The sequence below is a fragment of the Hetaerina americana genome, unplaced genomic scaffold, assembly GCF_022747635.1.
Source record: "Hetaerina americana unplaced genomic scaffold, ioHetAmer1.1.p SCAF_8, whole genome shotgun sequence".
Taxonomy (NCBI): Eukaryota; Metazoa; Arthropoda; class Insecta; order Odonata; family Calopterygidae; genus Hetaerina; species Hetaerina americana.
In genome coordinates, this window is record NW_027287427.1 from 75,517,866 (window position 1) to 75,543,665 (window position 25,800).

Genomic DNA, 25,800 nt, shown 5'->3' on the forward strand with positions numbered 1-25,800 from the left:
TTAAACTCAAAATGGTTTTTATTAATAGGCTAAAAATAAATAATATTAAACAATCACACTTCATACTTTTTAATTGAATGGACAATAGTAATTCTATGATGATAATTCTATTTTCATACTCATGACATTTCGATAATTATTTTATCCATCTGTGTGCATAATTTGTTTCAATTTATGAAATAATTGTTTTGTATCCTTTCAATGTTATATTTGTACATTAGCCTTGTATTCACAATCCACAAGCATGCCTAAAACATTCAGTTGGGAATAGATTTGGATCAATTGGCAATCATACTGGGGGTAGACTATCTGAGATATTACATTAGCTCCTTAAATTTACTTTGATGGTAAATGCTTTGGGGAAAAGTACAGTTTTTCCTTCAGGCAATTTTGTTGGAGTTGGGTGGCCATCAGGGACTCTAAGTGAATACCTTTGTAGAATTGCAGTGAAGAATAGAAATACATTGTTTCTTGCCAAGGACTCTCCAAGGCATACCCTTTTTCCTGAAAGTAAAAGTAAGAACATGAAAAGATTAAATTAGCACCCTGGATGTGAAATTAATGTTGGTGATATTTGCTCACCATGATAAATCATTGGTATATGTTATTGCATTGATGTTACAGACTTTATCATCTAACCTATCACACTTTATCATCTAATTTATATGTTATAAAAACCTTTGACACTTCAGTTCAGCAATCAAATTTAAGTGTAGTTCATTGGTGATAACAATTATCTTGTAAAATATTTGACGTTTATCGTGGTGAAATGTCTATGAGAGTTAAGTTTGATATGTCAGTCTGTGAAATGATACACATTTCGAAGTCAATATTTCATGGCTAAAAGACATGGGGATCAGGATGGCGTGGTGGGTAACGTACTGGCTTCCCACCGAGAGGGCCTGGGTTCGAATTCTGGGGATGACAGATATTTTTCAGTGGTTACAATGGGACGTTAAACTGTGGACCCTTTGGCACCTTTGATAAGAGTAGGCTGATGCCGATACCATGTTTCTCTCCACCTTTCCTTTCTCATCCATCCTTAATGGGACAAATGACCTTAGCTGTTGGTCACCTCCCCTAAAACTGCTAATCCTAAATAGACATTTTACTTCAAAATATCCCGCCTAATTGAAGTGACATAGGTACAGCCCAGTAAATTTATGCAGCACTTGGTTCTTCGATTTAAACTCATTCAATTCGATATTACAAAAAGCCAAATTTAAGCATCCTAAACATCAATGATATCTAACCTTCTGTTTTTGAGCAAATTCAAATTTATTCCAATTTTTCTTGGAAGTTATGGCTTAAACATTTATAGGATGGTCATAATTCTATTTGACTACATGTATGTAGCATCTGGTTTCAGTTACACAGAAAGTTTTAGTACACAGGTTATCAGCTGCTGTTTATTTTGGGCTAATGAGTGGCATTATCCAAATCGACTTGCTAGCTTCAGACAGTAGTAGATTTTAAGAATCTCCCAAGGGATCATTTGCTTATATAGAAAATATAATTTAATAACTTATTTTTGCATGAAGACAGTTGAAAATCTGAAAAATGTGTGACAAATCACTCTAATATAAAGATATCCTGCAGTCCTGCTGTCGATACATGATTGCTCGGCAGTTAATCTGGGGTGAAAAGTTGTTTAAAAGCAAATAATTAATCTTGACTGTAAATTTCATCAATGTCAAAAATATTACACAAGGGATCAGGGGCTGATCCCATCACCTCCTGTGGGTTTGGCATTACCCTCAATTTAGTCATTCAATGCTTGTCTTACTGGATAGACATGCCACCCAATTCTCCAAAATTGCAGGCGAAGTTTCCTGTTCAGCCTTAATACGGCATTGCCCTGTGGTTACTATTGGAGGATTAAATAGACATAGAAAGTCATCAAATATGAACTTAAATATCCAGGTTTACTTGTCACAAGTAACTCAGTATTTAGTAATTTTCTTATATCTTGATTTTACAAATCATAATAAAGTACAATGCATTGTGAGGGGAACCTAATTACATTTTTCTTTGCAAAATATGACAAGGTATTATTAAACAAATTAAAAATTAGGCTTCCCAGTATTTCCAAAATTTTGATATTCAGAATTAAATATATCGTTTATTTTGAATAGTTGTGTATATTAGATAATTTAATTGGAGATAAAAATTTAGAAAGAGTCTCAAAATATTCTTTGGAAGGTCATTTCAGCCACAATTTTGGTTCCTCGCTGTTTGTATCCAATAGAATATAAGTAGAACATACTACCGAACAATTGTTATTATTTGTATTTTACTATCTCTGTATAAAATTTTTGAATCCAGAATTCAAATACTGAATATTTCAGACTGCAATTTAAATTATATGAAATAATATAAGAAATACTTTTTTACATACCTGCCCCAAATGGCATCAGTGCTTCACGCTGTACTTGTTCTCCATTTTTCTGCAAAAATCTCTCGGGAATAAATTCATCAGGTGATTTCCATAGTAATGGGTCATGATGTAAACCATAAAGGTTAAACAATACCCTTGTGCCCTGAATATAAAAAAATTATATAAATAGGTAGTGTTTGCAGATTAGTAAAGTTAAGAGAATATCTTAGCCAGCATAATACATGTTAACCCTTCTCTAATAACTGAGTTTGGTAATATTGATGGCCATTGAACTGTCAATTTGCTTGAAATAAGGAAAATGAATATAGTTGCGAGATGTTTCATTGCCTGGAGTTGGTTAATTTAAAAGTAATTTATTTTTCTGAATGAATCTTTTATTGCAGTAAAAACCCTATATGTGTTGATGATATGCTCCAAGGACTTTCATGGTTAACTGAAACCATGCACAGTTGGAAATACTAAGTATTGATTTTTTCAATTACATGCATTTAGTCATGCATATTATCTTACAAAAGAAATAACTTCTTTATATCGTAATTAAAAGTCTTCTAAGATTTCCAACTAATTTTGAGGCCATTTTGAAAATAATGAAGGTAAGGCTATAAATATGATTTTGAAATAAAAACAGACAGTTGTAAGCTACTTGTTTATTCTAATACTCTGCAGTGCAGCAGAGGAAAATTCCCTATGTACTCTCGCCTACTGTGTCCTTTAGAAGACACAATTGATGAGGGGGTATTATGGGACTACTCAGTGAAGATTAAGCTTATATTGCAAAGGTCGGTGTTTCTCAACACACCTGAGTGTATGAGGGAGAAATTGTCCATCTGCATCAATTTTTGTGTGATAAATGGGTCCCTGGCATTGAGGAATCCTTGTAAAACCTAAATGGTTGAGTGAGTGCAATTCACAAAGGTCTAACACACCCGAGTGATTGACTGACTGTGGATGTGAACTTGGGTCTCTTTTTTATTTTTTGATTTTTTAATTTAAATTTAGTTTTCATTCCTGTGTGAATACAATGGGTCCCTGGCATAGGAGAGATCCTCTCAAACTCTGAGTGTGTGTGAATACAATTCATGAGAATGATTGTTATACCTTAACACCTCTTGATTGAGTAACTGTAAGTTTGTTTCCTTATTTATTATATTTACCTCGTCTATTATATTTGTTTTGATTGAGGTACACAATGGTCACTGTTTCCCAAACACATCCAAGTGACCTAGTATGTGTTTTCCATCTTCCACTTAATTGTCACTTTGTTTTTATCTCCCCTTAAACAAACCTCGTGCCAATCAATTTTACAGTCTCGGCTATCTCGTTTCCCATGAGTTTACATTACTTTTTCTGTAATGAATATCATAGGTCAAAACATGGGATATCTCTCTGGGCAATGTCCTAGTAGAATTCATCTCGAAATTGTAACAACACAGGCTTTTAGGCTATGGCATGTAAATACCTTCTCCATTAGCAGCCTAAGACCCAATGGATCAGCTAATTCACACAACATCCCAAAGCAACTCCTAATGAAATGAAATAAAATGTAAACAGGTACTACTTGAATATAAATAAACATTCAGTCCACACATATGAAAAATGTATTGCTCAAAATAAGGATGTATATTTGCGTTGAATGCAAAAAAATTTTTGGATTTCCTTAACATGTATGTAAACAGAGACTACTTGAATATAATTAAACATCTAACTTTCCTCACTCTCTATCAACTTTATCTTGCTGCTTTTATTGTTTTGCTGTCACAAACGCATTTTTTGTTTTCTGACTCCCTACTGTCAACATTATCTCATATCTCTTTCCGACAGTTTCAACACACTTATGATCATTTTATTTTGCTCTCTTTCACATAATTTCAATTTGAAGCTTGAGACCTGATTTTTCCAAGACTCATTATTATGCATGTCCTTTCTATCATGATTTCCTGGGAATGCAATTAAGGTGGTTTCATTTTACTTTCCTTTAATAGTAATATCTTTAGCATGATACCATCACTTAAATGGCTGTCTCTGCCACTGGTGATGAATTCTGTTGCTTCCTCTTCTCTGAGTTTCAGGATATATGTGCTTAGAATGCATATTGTTTGTCTCAGGCCATTTCAACTACATCATATGGGCATCTTCTAGGTGCAGTGCATTTGGAACAAAATTGAATACCTCAAATTCAATCCACATATACAAAAAATTTATTGCTAACATTGAAAGTAAGGATGTATATTTGTGTTGAATGCCAAAAAATGTTTGGATTCCCTCATTACAATTTGTTGTCTCTGATTAGATTTTACTTTCCTTAGCTGAATCAAGTGATCCCTTCACTCAAGAGTGGTGCTTATGTATTTAGACCATAAGGACATAATAAGGGATTAGAAGATTGCATTGTAAAATGTGATATCTTGTATTAGTAAATGTGGATTTGAATCTTACAAATTAATACACCTATGTTGCCAAACAAACTGCTTGTATTTACCTTGGGAATCTGATATCCTCGGAAGTTGATTGAAGTTTCTCTTGTTTGAGGACTGTGAGCCAAAGCTGTGGGAGCAATGGAACTGCATCGAAGAATTTCACTGATGGTTGCGTCAACATAAGGAAGCCTGTGAATCCAATTAAGAATAATTAGTATACCAAACTAACTTGATAAATATAAAAATGTATTCTGATTAGAACTTGAGTAACCATTGAGTGAAATCAATGTATTTCCAATGACTCCGCTGCATAGTTGGTAAAAGTTTACATCATCAATTTTATACCTATGGGATCCTTCTGAAACCATTTCTCCAGCTTTAATTTCTCAATTGCATTGCTGGAACATTTGAAGTAAGTTAATTGAATTATTCCATGCATACTTAGGCCTGTCTTCCAATGATGGTAGTCTGTCTTTGCCAACGACTTCATCTAGCTCTTGCTGGACTTTACTTTGTGCATCTGGGTACAGCACCATGTAGAGCATTGCAAAGGACAGTGTGTTTAATGTTGTGTCAGTGCCAGCCACAAACATCTCTGCACACACTTGCTTCAGCTGCCTCTCTAAAATTAAAAATTTTAAATAAAAATGCTAAATTTTATTTGAAATAAGTTTCCCATTAAAAGTATATATGTTTCATTCAGTAATTTAAAAATAGCAATGACGGTTGAATGAAAGTTCATTTCATTTACTCTTTTGGCTATTAACTGATAAAATTATGGTAAGATACTCATCAGTGAGCATACCAGTAAATGATGTCTGTGGGTTATTCTTCTGCCTCTCAATTTCAGATAAATAAATATCTATGAAGTCTCTTTGGTGGTCATAATCAATGGTTTTTCTGTGAGCATCTATTTCATCCTGCCAAAAGAATGAATATTATCTCCAATTAATATAATTATATACATTTCCTGTGGGTTGTGGTAGTCCAGGGGTAAAGCGTTGGACTACTGACTGGAGGGCCTGAGTTTGATTCTTGGGCCCTCTGGTCACCCTCTCATAAGCCTCTCCAGACACCCTCCTCCACTCAAGCTATGTGATTTTTCAGTTACTAGATCTTCCAGGGACACAATTATTTGCACAGAGAAAGAAACTGGTCCCCCTACACTGACGTGTGATTTTCACATGCCATCGGGCTTAGTGCTGGGTGAATTCTACCATCACCTACCAGACTAACCTCCCAGTTGATTACTGTGTTTATGGTTTTTACATTTCCTATATTCCTTCTTTACCATATTCATTCTCTGAATGGATTTGTTTGTTTGCTATAGGGATGTTACTTCATTAGTGGTGTGTTCAAGTAGAAAAAGCCTCGTGAGGGATGTGACCACTCCAAAACATCTTCCAAATGCTCGGAGTGTGTGTTTTCCATCCTTGATACTTCCTCTCCCTCTCAATTTCATGCATTGACCAACTTGGTCGTGGTTTTGATGTATATAATTCTTATAAATGATAACATTTATTTTCTACTTGTTAGTTACCCCTCCTGGTAATTTTACTCTAGTTGCCTAACTTACTTCTCCAAGACTAGAGTGGTGGGGTCAAATGTGTTTTCATCATCATGATATGTTTAGCTCACACTGGGATGGAGAGAGAACTGCTTAACAACGTTTATAATTTTTCCTCATCAAGAAAAATTTTGGGTTGTCATTTGTAGATTTTGCCTTAAAAAGTACGACTTTAAGGAACATAGTGCACTTCAAGAAGTAGAGAGATGTGAATTTGTTGTTAGCAGTGGTAAAGGATAATAAGAGTTGGGGGACAAGTCAATATGATGTTATGCAACCCACAACAATAATTTGAGTAGGAGGGAGTATGAAGTGAGATGTGTGAGTGTTGGAGAGTGTTAGTTCACTGTGGAAAGGTATTTAGGAAAATCTGGTGGAATGTAGGTAAGGTAGTAAGGGATGAAAAGATTGGGAAGAAAATTTTGCTGTGATGATCTATGGGTCCTGAATTTTCTCACTCAGTCTTTGTGTTCTGTGTAAAATTGAGTGTGTGCCTGCCCTGAAGTGTTACTCTGACTTTGCCATAATTCTTTCTTCGACCTTCCCAGATATAAAAGTTTAAAATCAGTGGTTTTTGTGATCTATGCAAGGTAACATGCCCACCCCTGGAATGAATATAATGGAAAGAGATGAGAGTGAGTGTGTTTGTATGCCTCTATGAATGGTAAAAATGTGTTAAAAGTGCCAGCAGTTATGTGTTAGCAGTTCATCTTAATAAATAGGGGTTAACATTTTCTCTATGTAAGAATTCAAGTGTACAGGAAAATGTCCATTATAGTTTTATAAATCATGTGAAGTATCAGAGTATTAAACTGATTTTATCATAGCATCCTATCATAAGTTATTTATCTGAAGTCACCTGAATTTTTAGTGGGAGACCAGTTTATTTAATCTTAGCAATTAATGCACCATGTATCATATCTATGAGTTTTACTAGAACTGAAATATGTTCAGAATATTTTTCAACCAGATGTCTAATAATAGTTGGCCCTCCCTCACTTTAGGCATTTTCTTCTCTTTCTTATACCTATGATTTCACTTGGATTTTTATCTTGCAAAGCATCCTGCTATAATCTATTACCATCTAATGAGCATAATTGGCAAGGAAAGGGCTTACTTCTGCGGTTTCTAGCCCCGCAGCCTATTAAAGCAACTTCCTACCATCTAAGAGTTTATGTAACTTTCCAATCAAAGTTGGTTAATGCAAACCATCTACTGAACTTTCTGCTGCCCTAATGAAACCCCTAAATGTATAGTATATTATGCTGATGTCCAAATTCAGCTGATTTGACCCAGACTTTACGACTTCTCTGTGACTTTTCATTTAGGCTAAAGAGCTGCAAGAAAACATAACCATACAAATATTGGCTTAGAAAATTCCAAAATATTACTAATAATTTCTTTATGTCAATTCAATGCTATTTTGTGGTTTCTGCCAAATTGTTTTATATTAGAGCTAGTGAATGAAGTAAAAAAAATGCCCTTCAGGACTTGATTATAGAGCTAAAATCAAAAATATTTTGTTTGGATATTAATTTTCAGAGGATGTAAATAATTTAGAGCTGAGGCTAAAATGTGACACTACAAGTTTTCATGTGAATCTGGGACCATATCCTTTTCAGATAAAATGAAACAATTCTTATTTATCCAATGATCAGTTTGAATTTGAATTGAAATGTTACATACCCCCAGAGATATGATCTAAAATGATTTCCACATTACATAGTAACTAAACTTGATGTTACTGAGTTGCCGAACAGCTCATCTAAAAGGATTTTAATGATTTTGATTTATAATGACCATAGCAACATATTTGTATATTCCAGCATATTTGATAAATCTTACCATAAGAAATTTGTGAATAGGTGCCCGATGGGATACCATGTTTGAGAATCCTGTAATGCGAGGGAAGAGCTTAGCCAAAAAAGGAAATGATGACATGATATTTCCTGCTGGTGTGCCTAATTGAAGTAACTTCTGCACTGCAGTAATTAGTTCCTTGAACTCAGGATCCCTATGCTCATATCTTTTTCCAGCTATAATGTGCCATAGGACATTAATGCTTGTTCCACCTAGAATATCATGGAAATTAACCTGTAAATAACAAAAAAAGGTCCATTAATTTTCCACCAATCATCTTTGAATCCCTAGAATATTTATGTTTTGGCACTTTCAATATGCAGATGGCTCAAAGCATGTTCATAATAATACTTTTACAGGCTTAGGACATTATTACATGAGCAGTGTAATCAAAACATAGAAATCTGTTTACAATTTAAGTTCACAAAAGTCCTGTGTATAACATTTTTTATTAATACATTTTGTCAACATTTTTCAATAGGAAAATCCCTTGCAATTAAAGGCAAAAAATTATAACATTTAATTGAAAACCTCTCATCACCATTTAATATATTTACTGTAAGTGGGTGATCTGAAAACACTCAAACCTTAACTTGAAGATGAAAGCACTCTGCAACAAAAGTTGAGAAATGTGTTTGTGCATGCATTTAAAGGACTAATCATAATTTTAGACGTTTTAGACAGTTTTTGTTTGACAATTGTTTGAGTAAGTGGTCATGAGGGTTTCTGAGAAAATGGAAAAAGTTTCTATCGACTTTTCCATCAGGACAACACACCTACTCGCACTTAGGTGGTTGCCATGGCTAAACTTTATGAGTTATACTTTAAATTGATTGACCACTCACTATATTCACCAGATCTGGCCGCAGCTACTCTTTACTGTTTACTAACCTTAATGGTTCACTTGGAGGACAGACATTTTCATTGAATGAGGAGGTTCTCGCATATGTAAAAGCCTATTTTGAAGAGAAAGAGGTAAACTACTATTTAGAAGGGTTGAAGAAGTTAAGAGGATCACTGGAAAATGTGTATTGACTCAAAAGGAGACTATGTTGAAAAGTAAAAATAAATTTGAAGAGAAATTTTCTCATTTATTTGTAAGGGTGGAAACTTTTCAGACTACCTATGTATTTGCAGTACTCTATTCTAATTTTATTTTCGTTCCTTGTGTCATGATTATGCACAGCTTAATGATGCTTGGAGTAGCCCACAATAGTACCATAGCTTAAATAACTGTGGGTATGAGCAAATCAGATGTTTTTTTATAAACTGCTCCTACAGACTGGATCTTAGTCTTCTAATCCAAAAGATTCCTGAAGAAATTTTGCTTGCTAGTTCGTCCCATTAGGTCTTAAATTTCTGTTGTGGATCAATATGAAAGCCAAGAGAATTCACAGATTCTTTGGTTCCCACTCTCCTGCTACTAAAAGAGAAGCAAAGAGGTAACCTTTTGTAAAACTATTTATTGCATTAAATGGCAGATCATTAATATATGTGTAAAATAGAAAAGGTCCCATGTGTCACTATTAAGGTTTATTTTAGCTTCCTTAATACATCAAAAGTTCTTTCAAGTGAGACATGTTTGATGCTAAATGGAGGAGGATATAACTGGAAAATGGTCTAAATGATATTCTTAACCCCTATTTTAGATATATTTTTGCAATTGTTTTGATGGCATGAGAAAATAAATCATTGCATTTTTGAGCTGTTAGTCTAGTTTTAACAAATCTACCTTCATTATTGAGCTTTGTATTTTCCTTAATAATGGACCAGGAAGTTTTAGCTTTAATATATTTGAATGTTGTATCAGATTAATGTATTTTATTTTGGCTCTTTAATAACTTTCCTGTACTGGATTTTATTATAATTATGTCATTCTAGCATCACATCCCATTTGTACTTAAATTTTATATAATGCTAGTCACATGTGCCTTCAGTTCCCATTGATCATTTGAATATCAAATGCCATTTGTTTTCTTTATTTTCCCCATTTAAAGGGAAAGCCATATTAATGGCATTTTAGAGTTAACTGTGAAATGTTTTATAATTCTCTTGCAAGGAGTGACAAGAGTAGACCTCCTGCCAGTTAATTTGACTGTTGAAACAATAAGACAACCCACAATCGACCAGGTTAATATTCCTTATTCATTTTCTGGGTACTTCTGACAGTTGCAAGACTTTTAAATTTAAATATTGAAATTGATAACATTATGATTTCCCAATTAAAGGTTTTTAATACTGCATGGCCATCTGTCAGATGGATAGATTTCACAACATTGTTATTAGAGCTACCCCTTGAATTCTCTGATATCATTAGCTGTGGTTATATCCGTTGTTGTAATCATTAACCAATTGCTTTCAAAAATATTAATTTGCTCACAACCTTCATTGTTTTTGAACAGGCAATCCACCTTTAAATCAACAGAAATTATTATGGTAACTTAAAAAGTACACAAAATACTGAGAATTTTGGACAATATTTCAGTAAATTGTCAACAAAACTTGAAAGTCTTCTATAAACAGATAAAGTGACAACCTTCTTGTAAAAAAAAGCAAGGAGAGACTGTCAATGGATTTAACATCATATTTACCATTAAGAAGTACAGCTGAGTCCCCATGATTTTGGCATTTTCTGCTAAAATTACATATTTTTGAGACCATCAATTATAATGGTAGTTATTTCATCACTTTTTATCCAATATTCAGGAAAGACACTGTTCAATTCATTTGTTCAACACTGTGCATTCCAGTGAATAACGTTTAATCATGAAATTTTTCCATCTAATGCATGACCATGATATTTGTCAGTAAAGATACCACTGGACTGACTACTAAATAGTCAGCTTGGTTCTTTCACAATTTTTTTGCAACTCTAAACAAGTCACACTTACTTTAGGTATTCATTTGATTACCCTTAAGGTGTGATATTGAATGTTGTCAGGGTATCTATTTTCTCCAACACAGATTTGGCAATATCAACACTAACATTCATATCCATGATGCTTTCCTTCACTGTTACCACTTGCATGTTTGCGTTAGAGTTAAAGGGAAAATGAACAGCCTGACCAACACATGCTCTGGCCAGAATCACGCACTCACCAAACTTATCTTTGAAAAACTCAATTATCGACACACGGAAGGGAATGTAATCACTTATTGTTTGAAGCTTCACTACTTCCAAGTCACTATTTACATAACTCATCTGAAAAGTGTGAACATCCTCCTCCAATGCGGTCTTGGGTTGAATTTCCATTCATAAATATGAATCTTTTTATCATAATTTTCCTTGTTACTCAACACATTGGTGTCATTCAATATGACATCATTGTAACTACACGGTGAACCAAAAGCAGAAATCACTGATCATGAATCCTTTCCTCCCATGTGTACTCTACCAGATTCAACTAACATTCTGCTGTGATCAATTTCCTGTAGTAATAAAATCATGAAAAAGGACAGGTACACGTACGTTGGACTGAGTGAAGAGAAGTGGAATGTATGCAGAATTGGAGAAGAGTTTATTGTAGGGTGGAGTCAGGTTGTTTAGGGCAAGGCCAAGAAATGTTGTAGTGTGCAGCCTGTGACCATCCAAAAAATGTACCTTGAATGGCAGGCTACCAAATATTAATAATAGAATCTAATATTGATGAAGACATAGCTAGGTTGAAGTAGTTCAGAAAATTTGAGGATTGCAAAAGTGTCTTGAAATACCTAATTTGGGAAATAGTGAAGAAAAGGGCTGAATATTTTGAAAGAAGTAATAATTTTATGTGCTTAATAAGAATTAGTTATGAAAATTGTGAATTCCTGATGAGAACAAGGTTTCTTTTAGATGCGAGATCAGTGTTTCCTGCAAAACTATAGTTTAACCAACTTCAATGGCATTGTTAGCAAACATGTTCATGAGGAATGTTTTGCAAAAACTACCTTACCTAGACTTAACATGACTTTAGAAACCTTCCGCACCTCCTTCATCTCCACTTCTCTATAATAGCTAAAACTTTAACACAATATCACCATTTTCAAATGGCTTGGGACATATCAGCTGGACAGGGTTATTCAAAGGTTGGAAAAAGAGTAAGTTTCTTAGCATTTGACGTTGTAGGGACTAACTAGGATAAAATGGGTTGAGCCTGCCCCCTCAGACATTTGGTCACACTCAAATATCCTTTTTTTTTAACTTTTTTATCTGCATGTAGTGCTTCCAAAGCTCTATTCTCTTTGTTTTCTTAATTTTATTGAGGATTTCCTCTAAACATTATACCTTTGGAATAAAAATTAAGACTTTTGCACTGTTTGCTGTGAGGTATTAAGGAATATTATTGTTAAACTTTAATAATCACTGTAATCTAGAAAATGTGGACTTCAGTTTCTGAATGCCCATTTCTCAATTATTGAGGTGACTTCTCTTGAAAATCAAATCTATCATACTCAAAAGTTGGTATTTTTTTTGTGAAGGTTACTACAAATACTCGAATTTCATAAGTTTATATTTTATGAAATTATTAAAAATTCAGTTGACATGAATGAAAATTTTCAAAGCACTTACTTTTGTTAAAAAATTGATTTTCGTGTGAGTCATCTGTGCAATCATGTCGCAGAATGAGTATATTCATTCATTTCAAGTAATGCGGCAATGTGTCTTTAAATCATTATTCTAAATAAGAATACATTTATTTTTCCCAACGTAGGGATTACCAGAATGTCACCACCCATTAAAAATTTTGTTTTTTATATTATTGGAAGAATGAATGCTACATCAATGTTATGCTATTAATCTCAAAAGATGCATGAGGTCACACAACATGTGCACCCATATCAGGCTTCAGGCCCATGTTATTTGGATTAGCCTATTAATGCATTACTCGGTGTACTTAATGGGGGCTGATTTCAGTTTGTCATCATCTTACATGATTGTTATTAGCAGTGTGGTTCACAAAAACTGTTGTCATTGAAATTTTTGTACTACTGAACACAAAATAGTGAAAATATAGGGATGGTAATGAATTATTCTAGCTGGATTTGAAGATCTATAATCATTCACTACTTTGGAGGAAATTTCAATTATTGGTATGAATAAAGATAAAGTGCTAAAATGTGAGCTAAAATGCATCAGTAAAATTTTTAATACTCCTTGTATGAAATTTGCAGGAAAGATCTACTTTTTAAAAATATATCTCAATGAACTTACTGGATTAGGAAAACCTTTCTTTTGTCCTCCGGATATATCATCAATATCTTCAAAAACAGCTTGTATTTCCTCATGGGCTATGCTTTCCAGACTTCGTTTACCAAATCCAAGATCACGCAAGTGCTGTAGGGTAAAACGTCTTTGAGCTTTCCAAGTTTCTCCTGAAGTGTTGACAATTCCTATGCATTAAAATCAAAAGGGTATTAACATAGAAAGCAGTACCCATCTTGAGTATCAACAGTTGCATCATTTTGTAGTAATTTTGCAACAGGTTATGGTTCCTGGTGGGGCACTTGTTTTTCATGTCTCCTACTGGTGGCATTAACTCAGAGGTTTACTTTAGTCTCCTTTCATGCGTATTCACATATTGCTTTGAGCAACTGCCACTTTATTTAGTCTTGATTTCTTTAGAAAATGAATCACAATTATTTTGTAAGCATATAATTTTGTATCACATGCACTTCCCGCATTATGCCCTTTCAGCCAAGCTGGATTTGGTATAAAGGTTATAACTTCTGTCCCACTTCTGCACAGAAGAAAAACCAATATAAAGGCAGATATCACAGGCTATCTTTCTGAGTCTTAAAGGATTAATTTAAAATTAACTATTTGTAAAGGTAACTTACTGCTTACAAGTTTTATATTACTGTACCATCACTTAATCTATGAACAAGTCATGATATCGCTCAAAAGATAATTGATAGTTATTGACATAATTGTCACAATATTTATAAGATAAATATTTTACCAAAAAGTACCTAGATAACTCCTGATTAAAAAAAATATTTCATATGAGCAATGCAATTTACATGAATAATGTCTTTATTATATCTGTCTATTGAGGCCTACCAAGGGCAGAATTGGGAGTACCAAACTATGTGATATATCTGGGAAAAGGAAAGTATATAATATGGTAATCTACATTTTGTTAGCTTGGATGAAAGAAACTATGCCCATTGATTTCCATTCCTATAGTAAAAATGGATCTGCTGTTAAATCCAAAGGTCATGCAGGCTAGACTTTGCAACAATAGACTGTTTTAATTCAATTCACATTAATATGGAAAGTTTCCATTCAATCTGAATTCTGCATTTGTTAATTTTCACCCTTTTATTATCTTATGAGATATAATAGTGATGGTGCTGAGAATTATGTGAGTTGGAGGAGGAGGAGGTACATTCAAAGAGAACCCTTCAAATGATTGGGAAGGAGTGGAAATACTGAAAATGGCTTAAAGAATAATGACCTTAATGTCCCCATAGAATGCATCTGAATAAAGTTGTGAAAAACAAAAATGCTTGGGACAGCATTTATTGTTAAATGAAACTGCTCAAATTTTCATTTTATTAGTATTTAATGGCCATATTTGTGTTTTGGCTAGGGATGAAAGGCCTTTCATGTGAAAGGGGTGTAAACCATAAAAACAGCCACATGATCCAAGTTTTTGTGCAATATTTCTTCCAAGAAAACTTCTGAGCTGTTATCAGGTCCTTATTTTACACAATATAACTTTGAGAAAATATCTCTTGAGGACTTATGAGGGCTATAACAGGTCTTATCTATGGTGTAGTATTGTGGCATATATATTCCTACATATTTGGGGTTTAAAATTTCTGAGGGTTCTATATTCCTACTTCTACTAGTATTCTCTTTATATTTGATTTATGTTGCCACCCACTGTCACCTTGTTTACTGTTTGCCCAGCAGCATTTTCTGTTATCAATGATCACGCCTGTACACAATGCTTCCTTTTGATTGGGAGTTGCACATAGCAACTAATAAAAAATATTCTCTCCACACTCTTTCTTGTGCAATGCCCATGCAGTATCAATACAATTCCATGCAAGCTATAGTTTGATACAAGCTGTACATAATTTTGGACCATGTGATATGGATTTAAATTTTGTTTGATTTTTGCATAAATGATACAAAATCTTAAACGAACTACTTGAAAAATTTGTTTCAAAATTTCTTTCCAGTGTTGAAAGATTCAAATGAAAATACTTTTTTATGTAGACATTTTATTCATAATGCTATTGCGGTAGCAATTGTAGCTATTAGGGTTGGCTACTGACGGCTGAGGTCCTTTGTGCCATTAGGGATGGATGGGAATGGAGGGATGAGGGAGAGAAACCTTGTTGGTATTAGCTATAATGTATCTTAATTTAAGTTTAAAAGTGTATGTCAGGAAGAATGGAAAGAATACAAACCATGTTCTTTTCCTTCGTATATAAGTTTGTGAATGGAATTTCCCGGACGACCAGATAGATCATCACGGAAGCATGCCTCACGAATTGCATCTAAACCAGAGATCACCACTATTGGGGTTCTGAAGGTAAACAGCCCAACCACATCACCATACTCCTTTTGCACCATAGACATTAATTTGTAAAACTGTCCTTCAGATGATATAAATCTAGTATTTCCCACAATTGGCCATTTTATTGGACCTGAAAAAGAAATAATTTTTTAGAATTCAGTTAAGGGAAGGTTGCTTTGCATATTAAACACTTTATTTTAAAAATAGAATTTTTGTTCTTTGAGGAAAAATGTTCTTAGAATGGGGTACTCATTGCATTGTTCTTGATGAAACAAATCATAATGTGAACTTTGTAAATTTAGTTCAATGCTTTGCTTCAAAGACAGTTTTGGGTAGGAACGGTAATAATGAAAAGTGATGCAGATGATGATCCTTTGTACTGAAAAGGGCATAATGTAGCAAAAATACTGGGGTCCTTAAGTAAGGGATTACAAAATTTTAAATTAAATATTGCAGCAATTTATATATTTGTTAGGTGTCCCAATCTCAGTGTTCTTTCAGAAATGTCTGTTCCATCTTATTAGGTAAAAGTGCTTTCAAATCATGGCTAGCTCTACCAAAAATCTTTGGTAGAGCTAGCCATGGAATCCTGCAACACGGGTTCCGATGGAACTTAGTCACTACTTAACAGAAATGACATCAGTTATATCTATACTCACCTGGAGGATAATTTTTTGGCTTTGAAAAAATTAGCCAACAGAGAAGTAATATCGCCCCAATGAGTAAAAATACTTCAATGCCGAACCCCATCTCAGGAGATGTATTTACAGGAATTCGATTGATGTTCAATACCTGAAATGAAATTCATGCATGCTGTAATAATCCAAGTGAGCCTATTTAAAAGAAAGTAGTGCATACAGCAGTGGGCAACTGACTGGTGGACCCAAGTTTGATTTTTGGGTATTTTGGGCAACAACGATCAATTATATTTCAAATAACCAGATCTCGCTGGGTAATTAGAGCTGACAGAGGAAAAAGAATTGCACTACCAGCACTGAAGCTTACAATTTAAATGCCATTGAGCTGAGTATGCAGTCGGCCCTCACCCATCAAAACCCCCAGGCGGGGGTGAACGTGGGGACGTATATTGATAGCTGTTGTATTCAATCCATAATTTACGTCTTATTCAAGGAAATCTGATAGCATTTTTATGTCCTCTGATATGTGATAACATTCCCTTGTTGTGTGCCGAGTCTATTATAGTTATTTTTGTATCACATTTCTTACGCTGATCCTTTCAAGTACTTAACTTTGAAAGAAGTTTTCCAAATAATTACTATTAACAGTGATCTACTGCTCAAATGTAAGTTTATAACGAATCCATTACTCCACTTATAAATTTGTAATCATCACCTATAACTAAAACAATAGCATTAACGAATGATATTCAAGATTTTAATTGAATCTTAATCTACAAATAAGTTTCTTTTTCATTGAATCGCGAATTCAAATACCACTTTATCTACGTGTGAACTTAAGCTTATTGTTCTATATTAATTCTTCCATGGCTGCCTTTTCCTTTTTTGGGATGGAAACTAACACGGACATGAAATGCAGTTCCACAGTTCCTTTCCCTGTACCGCTTAGTGTTTCTCAGTAAGATCTGGTACCTGAAAAATCACTTATCATGGGTGAAGCTGAGGGTGCTCAGAGGCGTCACCCGAATTCTGTTTCATTCCAGCAGAACCCAGATGCCTCTATACTGGACTATCACGTCCCATTTACGAGATCGGTCAAAGGATAAACTCCTCCCGATATCTCTCCTCTTAACATAACATACTCGGGCGATTTCTCTCTCTCCCATCCTAGGGGTTTAATTTTATTTTTCACATTATATCGTTCAAGTGCTTGGTCCATTTTTTCGAAAGATTCCTGACGGTCTTTTTGATCCTCTACAATCACTGCGATATCATATTCATTTGATTTCTTCCCCGATCACCATGAATTATTTCATACCGTTCCCTTGTGCTGCTTCTTGTATTGTCTCGTACAGGTAGGTTTATGCGAAAGATTAGGTTCTGGAGAGAGAGAAAATCTTTGTCTAACTCATTTATTTAATTTATTTTTTTCTACTTTGCTTTCTTCATTTTTTCGACTTCAGGTGACTTGGTTCTTGAAAAATGTTGAGTGATTCTTCTATTGATGTAATCCACATCAAGTGTTTCCAGTATATTCTGCCTTTATTCCAATCGAATTGTTAAAAAATCTTCAAAGTTAACGAATATTACATGCAATGACATGATGACATGGCTTTGGTTACTATGGTATTTACGAGTATGTTTCATCGGTTGATCAAAAGGAGGGTTTCTTGTGTACATTTACTCTAAGAGTTTTCTCAGTTGTGATGCTCTTTCTGACCTTGTTCACAATTTCAGGTACGTATAAACGGAAGTTAGCCCTCCTCGTTGATAAATAAAATATTTTATGCGCATTATTTAGGGATATACCTTTTCCTGCAAGAATACATCGCAAGATAAAGAGAATTAAATAGAGTAGTATTGAATTACCACAAGAGACACAGTAGCCGATTGGATAGAGCGCTGGGCTTTTGAACGGAGGGTCTGGGTTCGAATCCTAGTGACGTTTTTGGGAATCCTCAGCTTCATCCAAGATCTTCCTGTGAAACCGAAGGCGACACAGGGAAAGGAACTGAACCCCCTTATTTCGCTGATATGCGACTTCCGCACGCCGCCAAGCTTAATACTAGATGAGAGCTCTACCCTCACCTATCAAAACAACCTTCTGGTTGATTACTGGGGTTATGTTTGAGTTGCTGCAAGCGTGATTAAAAAATAAAAGATTAATCCTTCAAACCTTCGAAACATACCAACAGTCTACTACTTATTACGACTTCCATAGGAAGCTTGAATTCGCAGGCTTGTACTTACCTTACTCATGTTAACAGTAGATGACACCTATGTATCAACATCCGTTTCGTATCTGAACTCGGCAGGTTTAGCGTAACTATTGCCGGAGAGGCTGCAATATTTGTGTGACTCCCGAAGAGATATGTGTTGTTTGGATGAAAAATTGTGTCGACTATACCTCCGAGTTGAAAGGGAAGCGCCTTTGAAGCGCAGACAGAGATCGATTCACAGTCGCGAACTTCCTCCGGCAATCGCAAACTCTCTCCTCTTTTAGCGAAGTCGCTTTGAGTTCTTTTACCCAACTACAGCAAGAGACTCTCGGCAAAACAAAATAATTGGATAGCAGGCTAGCCGTTTTGGGTTGACTCGCGCGTCTTGCGTTCTAAATTGGAAAGAAGAGCAAAATAAAAGGGACTGTCTCCTTCTGTCTTCCTTTGAATGTTTATCCCCTAAATATTTATCCTCAAAAGATCACGACAATGGTGAAATGCCGCAAGCAAACTATCCCATGTTTCAATAGGTATGCACCACATAATTAGAACCAGGGGAAAATGTTGTAAATTACGATCGAAGCGTTTATTAACCTTAAAATGCCATCCTGTTGCTATATTTCGGGGAATGGAAGGTTGCCTCAAATAAATAATCGAAAACTTTCCAATCAAGTGATATCTTTGATAAAAAGACCGTCTGGAAACATATTTTGCAGTTCCTTTAAGGGAAGTTTTATCCAACTTGCCTTGTTAGGCCAACGTTATCCCCTCTATCACAATCTTCAACATCCCATCGCAGTCTGAGACATGTATAGGTTGCAGATACTTGAAAGTCAGACTCTTATCCCTCCAGTCGAATCCTATTTTCGTCAACACAAGTACATTCATTAATTCTACCCAATTAACTTTATTAAACGCCTTTAGAAATCCACAAAATAGACTAATGCATCCTGATTGTATTCTTTGTTCCTTTTTATAAAAGATCTCAGCACTGCTATGGCATTACTACTGATGATTATAAGAACCACTTTAGCTGCATGCGAAATTAAGCTTGTTGTTCTATATTCCTCACATATTGCTTCATTTCCCTTTTATAGTATAGGGTCTAACACTGATCGCACTAAGTCTTCCAGCCAAATCCCTCCCACATAAATGCTACGAATTAGTTCGTAAAAACTCTTCCTCGCACATTTTCCGAAACTCTTCAAAAGTTCCACAGGAATGTTGTCCACCACAACGGTCTTATTTGATTTTAGTTCTCTTTTCCATTGATTTAAATGCCCTTTCTATCTCGGCATCGAGTAAGCCTGGACCTAAGCTATCCCAATCTACGACATATTCTCCTTCTATGTCTACCCCTTCTGCCCTAATGCTTCTACCATACATTTCGGTTACATAGTATTCCACTCATCTCTCTTGGATATTTAATGGTTCAGCTAATATTTTTCCTGACTTATCTTTGATTTTTTGCAACGATTTTCCCTTTTTACACTCCGACAATGCATCCACCATTCTGTATAACGCACCTATTTCACCATTTCCTTGTAAACTTTCCATATCCTCGCACTGCGTCTTCCACCTCGCTCCTTTCGCCCTATTTGTTTCGCGGCTCACTTAATTATTGAACTCTTTATGTTTCCTTCTGCCTAAATTCGTATTTACAATCTTTCATTTATTTCTGTCGTCCATTTTTATAATCGTCTCGTCCGTAATTCATGCTTTCCTTATCTTTTTCCTATTTACTATTCATATAGTTTCTTTTGCGGCTTTCGATAAAACTTATTTAATATTTAAATTTTTCTTCTATAGCGACCATATACTCCTTTCTTTTCGATCCTAGTAGTCCTTCTACGTTCCCTTTCCTAAACCGTCTTCCCTGTTTTATCTTTTTGAATAAGATTCTACACTACATAATTAAATTGTGGCCCGAGTCCGCATTCGCTCCTAAAAAACTGTGCGAGTTGATCATGCTGTTACTATATCTTTGCCTAGCCAGAATATAATCTAACTGATACCTTCCTGCATCCCCAGACATTTTCCATAAGTACCTATGCCTTTTGTAGCGTCTAAACCTCGAGTTGGTGATGATGAACCTCAGTCTCCTACGGAATTCAATTGCTTTCTACCCGGGGTCATTCATTGTTCCTTAACGTTAATCCCTTACCTCACTACTATCTATTCATTTGCTCACCGCCGCGATCCAATACCCCATTACTATCATTTTTTTCCACTCATGAACACCCACGAGTATATACTCTGATCATAAACCCTATCGACTTTATCCTCCTTGTGCGGTGGCATGTATACCGTGAAAATGATCATGTTCGTTGGTTTCGCTTTTACTTTTACTTATAATGTTCTATCGGTCACTTGTTCTATGTTTACTACGTTCCAACCCACCCTTTTTGTTTAGTGCTATTATAGCCACCCCTCGCTGACTCATGTCTCCTCCGTATTACTCTAAAGCTATCACTCCAGTAATCCCCGCTACCCTTCCATCACCCCTCGCACACCCCTAAAATATCTATATTTCCTCTTCTCATCTCTCGCTTTATATTCTCTAATTCTTCTGCGTTCATCATTGTTTAAACATTCGAAGTTTCTATTCTAACTATGAAAGTTGAGACAAAAATGTTTGTCTTTTTTGAGAAATAAAACTGCAATTTGTAATTATTTTTAAACCGACCAATTGGCAGGAAGTTTGAAATCCGGACTTCGGAATATTTCAGAAACATGATAATAATTCTGTATTTGCCAAAACATTTCTGAATGACTCGCATGTTTCTGATTTTATCACAGAAATTTGACATGTTTACGCCAAAGGTAGAAAACTGGATTATTTTAGAAAAGTGTGAGAATTTTTATCATATGAGAATAAAAAAATGTAACTGTTAAATTAACTAATCCTGTCGAACCCATCACCGTTTTTCCACCGAACCCATCTCTGTTCCCCCTTCCCCTCAAGCACACTTCACGCTCTCCTCCAAATGAATCCTGAGAGCTTAGCTTCGTTTTACTCTATGCCTCATCCTCGTGGACTATCCGAAACACTTACCAGCCCCCTACGCTCCCTACGCTATTATTGCACTTTTGATAATGATGGAAACACGTCGAAACCGGTAAGGGTTTTCAATAAATGAGGAAAATAACCTTGTGTTTTACAATTAGTATGACTAAAAAAACAGAAACTGCAATTGATAATAAGCATTCCATTTAATTCTCCATTCAAAAGATCCATCGAAAGTTAGAATAACATTTTCATAAAAAGTATGCCACAAAATCACCAATTTTTGACGCATCATCATAATAAAGTTTTTATTCTAATTGTTGCATCGTAGTCAAAGCGTCCGTTGATTTTTTTTTCGCAATCAGATAAAAGCAAGTATTTGTCGCCAGTGATTGTCATGCATATTAACACATTTTGATAGAGAGGCGTAGGACCATCATAGAGAATCCAAATCATTATAGGGCAGGTACCTACGCTTAGCAAGATACGTGATGAATCCTTTTGAACTAACGATCTTTAGGTGGCTACTTGTCTATTAAATACATTCTTTGAATTGGTAAATTCAGTACCCAATACATAAGGTAGTCTTGGCCCCATGTGCAAATAAATGACTTTACGGCATTCATAAAACCCTGTACGTATTGGAGACATGGATGGAATAGACGAAGTGAGATACACATTTCTTTAAGTCATATTTTTATGGTATGACTGTGACACTGTGGTCGATCTGAGGTTTGACTGACCTTTTTCCACGATATCTTCATGATAAGTCTTTAACTTCATTATCTTTTTCAATGTAAGGTGTTGATAAATGCCTCGAAAAAATATTTCGTGTCCGTTTCAAACGCAAAATATATCTGAACAAGTAGAGATACGCGAGTGAAACGATGCATGATTATGACTTAATCAATGTTAATCTGGCAAATTCTTAGGCTCGTGATTCCATAGCCTGATCAAAAGAAGCTCGTTACACTCATTGTAGGCCCAAATCTAATCGCTCATAAAATTCATAGTTTTTGAATTCCAAATCAAGTATATTTTGCTTCGGCTACAAATGACAATCATATCCAACGAGCGCGCCAAATTCCTAGTATGCACGAAGTATGCAGTCACGGGTAAAATGTTTTAATACGTGTTCCGGTGACCTAGATAGTTTTTTTTCTCTTGCAACCAGATAGTCTAAATAATCTTCTTTGGTCAATAATCCATAGATTGGCCTGCAGGAATTGTTTGCCTTCTTTACTCATTCCAATCTTGCGTCATTCTCTTTAACTCCACGTAGGAATGACTGCTAATAATAAATACTCCCTTAATACTCCCTTCTTGGTCTGTCTCTCGCGTTGATACCTTAACCATGATCACACCCTCCAGTAATATTATTGACAGTCCTCTCTGTTTCAAAATGTGACCTATCCGAGAGTCTTGAGAGAGAGAGAGAGATTGTTTTCTACTGGCAAGACGCCTCTGCATCAAGGGAAAATAGCCCGAGACAATACAGGAACGGCCTAGTTAAAGCCCGGATGCAAGTTTTATTTCGCATCCTGTTAGCTCGAAATAAAGTGAGAAGAAGCGAGGCGCTTACGTCAAGAAAAACATTCTTTATTAAATTTCTTTCGCCGTTCACTCTCCCTATGAAGTAATGTTCCCCATTTTCCGCATCAAACAAGAAGGATCCCTCAATTCAAATACGCGGCACGAAGATATTGTTTTTGACGCGTTTTTTAACAGGAAAAACATGACAAAACAATCAGACGCCACGCAAAATCCTGATGGCATGGCAGGTTTTCGCATCTACGCGGCGCAGATCGAGCCGTAATAAGGCCCGCCAATATTTACATTAGACGTCATTCCTCGGGAGACAAAGTGCCTATTAATTCTGGACGAAGATTATCTTCGTTCGCGGCAGCGATACCCTTTGATATATCTTTCAAATGAAATAATCATGAGGGATCACTTACCGAGCTTTCAGTCACGACCGGCGATCTTTCTGCTGGCTGCCTGACTACTCCGTGTGACACTACATGCGCTTCTCGAGCGCTTTAATGCGGGTCGGGGGACGGATAACGGCAGCGACAGAACCCCCTAGCGGCTGGCTGGAGAGGATGGCAGAAGCGGCCGGCAGGCGGAGTCCCACCGTCGTCACATCTCAGCCAAGGGAGTTTTTATTTAGTCATCGTGATAAGCGAGCGACTCGCTTTAGGCCACCGTGGCATGGCCTCCCTTATCTTTCGTTTCAATAACCTGGAAGGCAAGGACCGATGAGGACGTGAATGTTTAACCTATGTACACGAACACGCGCTGGTCCGGCTGGAATTGCCATCTCATGCTTAAACTACGAAAAAACCCTCAAGATTCTCTCCTCGAAAATAGAGACACCTTCCATTCTTTTGCGTTATGATTTTTCCTCAAGTCGCGACTCCATCGTATCCAATGGGTGTATCTAATTATCTCCACGGTTCTCGTCCTGAGGGTTTTAAGTACTTGATCAAACCATTAAAGTAGCGTGGGTGGCTCTTGAAGGTCAAATTAATCGGCGGACCTCGCTCATTATGAAGGCCGGTAAGTCATCCATGGAAGAAGTGGGTAACTCATGTGATCCGGGACATTGGTGTCCAATCTGTTCGATATTCTGACCCCAATCACTCTACAAAAATCTAAATTGTCTAAGGCCGCATATGGAATGTTTTAGGTATTCATTCATGGCCAAAGCACCCATCATACATGTATTACGATTGAGTAAAATAAAACATGATTATTTTTCACATCCTAAAATATGAATATGAAGCTTTTGGCGTGAACACTGGGTACGTATTATCGATACTGATACCGAGGGTGGTCTGAATGTTTTTTTTTTTTTTAAGTAATCTACCGGTTAAGGTAGGTTTTTGGACTGACACAACTACCAAACAAATATTTTATTACTCCTAACAAAACACAAAATCCATCATCCTACTCTATATCAGGTCCCTCTTCATCTCTGAGTACTTCCTTCCTCCCTTCATCCCGTCCAACAACCCTATCCTGTTCCTTCCCTTTCCTCTTTTGCCCAAAATTCTACCCTCTATCACAGTCTTCAACATCCCACTGCCGGTCAACACCCCCTTCATCCACTTTTCCTGCCTCCATAGGATTGCTCCCAACAAACCCCTCTCTTCGCCCACCATACCAAGTACTTCCTCATTTGTTTTCTTCTCTGTCCATTTCACCTTCTCCATTCTTCTCCACACCCACATTTCAAAAGCCTCCAATCTACGTCTATCCTCCTGCTTCAATGACCACGTTTCCGCTCCGTACATAGCTACGCTCCATATCAAAGTTTTTACGAGTCTTTTCTTAACATCCTTACTCAAAGTCCCTGTCATCAACTCCCTCCTCCTCGTGAAAGCCTCTTTGCCTAGCGCAATTCTTCTCCTTACGTCCCTACTACTTTGACCGTGTTGGTCCAAAACACTACCGAGATACGTAAACTGTTCTACCTGCTCTAGCTTTTGCCCTCCTATTTTAATGTTCAGCTTGGCCTTTTTCTTTCTAGAAAATCGCATAACCTTTGTTTTATTAATATTGATTCTCATCCCAAACCTGTCGCACTGAATTTCCAATTCACTAAGCAATGCTTGCAGCCCCTTGGCTGACTGACAAACTAAAGCTTGGTCATCAGCAAACCTAACTGATTTTACGAATTCCCCGCCCACTTTCATTCCTACCTCGAGTTCTTCCCATGCCTCTTTGATCATTTCCTCTGCATACAGGTTGAACAGCAACGGTGATAATGGGCAACCCTGCCTTACACCCCTTCCTAACACTGCCCATCCTGACTCCCCGTTTCCCACCCGCACCTGAGCAGTCTGAGACATGTACAGATTGCGGATTAGCCTCCTTTCCCTCCAATCTATTCCTATTTTCTGCAGAATACTCATTAGTTTTTCCCAATTCACTCTGTCAAACGCTTTTTCGAAATCTACGAAACAGGCAAATACCTCCTGGTTGTGTTCTATATTCCTCTCGATTAATAATCTCATTACTGCAATGGCATCACGCGTACCTCTCCCCTTCCTAAACCCAAACTGATCATCCCCTAAGTAATCATTTGCCCTACTCTCTATCCTTTTGTTTATGATCCTGAGAACAACCTTAGCTGCGTGGGATATCAAACTAATTGTCCTATAGTCCTCACATGACGTGG

The 25,800-nt window shown here is 36.1% G+C and overlaps 1 protein-coding gene across 1 annotated transcript; it reads right to left on the reverse strand.

The window, feature by feature from the left end:
- On the reverse strand, positions 1 to 23,665 carry LOC139697662 (methyl farnesoate epoxidase-like). Its single transcript, XM_071596470.1, has 10 exons — positions 23,576 to 23,665; positions 16,413 to 16,545; positions 15,644 to 15,883; positions 13,434 to 13,612; positions 8,228 to 8,476; positions 5,621 to 5,735; positions 5,257 to 5,437; positions 4,878 to 5,004; positions 2,399 to 2,540; positions 1 to 504 (listed from the first exon to the last, which is right to left on the reverse strand). The coding sequence occupies exons 2-10, from the start codon at positions 16,501 to 16,503 to the stop codon at positions 323 to 325; spliced, it is 1,506 nt and encodes a 501-aa protein (XP_071452571.1). The 5' UTR covers positions 16,504 to 16,545; positions 23,576 to 23,665; the 3' UTR covers positions 1 to 322.
- Between the last annotated feature and the right edge of the window lie 2,135 nt (positions 23,666 to 25,800).

Bases quoted from the DNA above. Each gene is read 5' to 3' on its own strand.
- LOC139697662 (XM_071596470.1), bottom strand. From the start codon at position 16,503: ATGGGGTTCGGCATTGAAGTATTTTTACTCATTGGGGCGATATTACTT. The intron at 15,884-16,412 runs GTGAGTATAGAT...TTTCTTTTTCAG, and splicing joins GCCAAAAAATTATCCTCCAG to GTCCAATAAAATGGCCAATT. The intron at 5,736-8,227 runs GTAAGATTTATC...TTCTTTTGGCAG, and splicing joins CTATTCACAAATTTCTTATG to GATGAAATAGATGCTCACAG.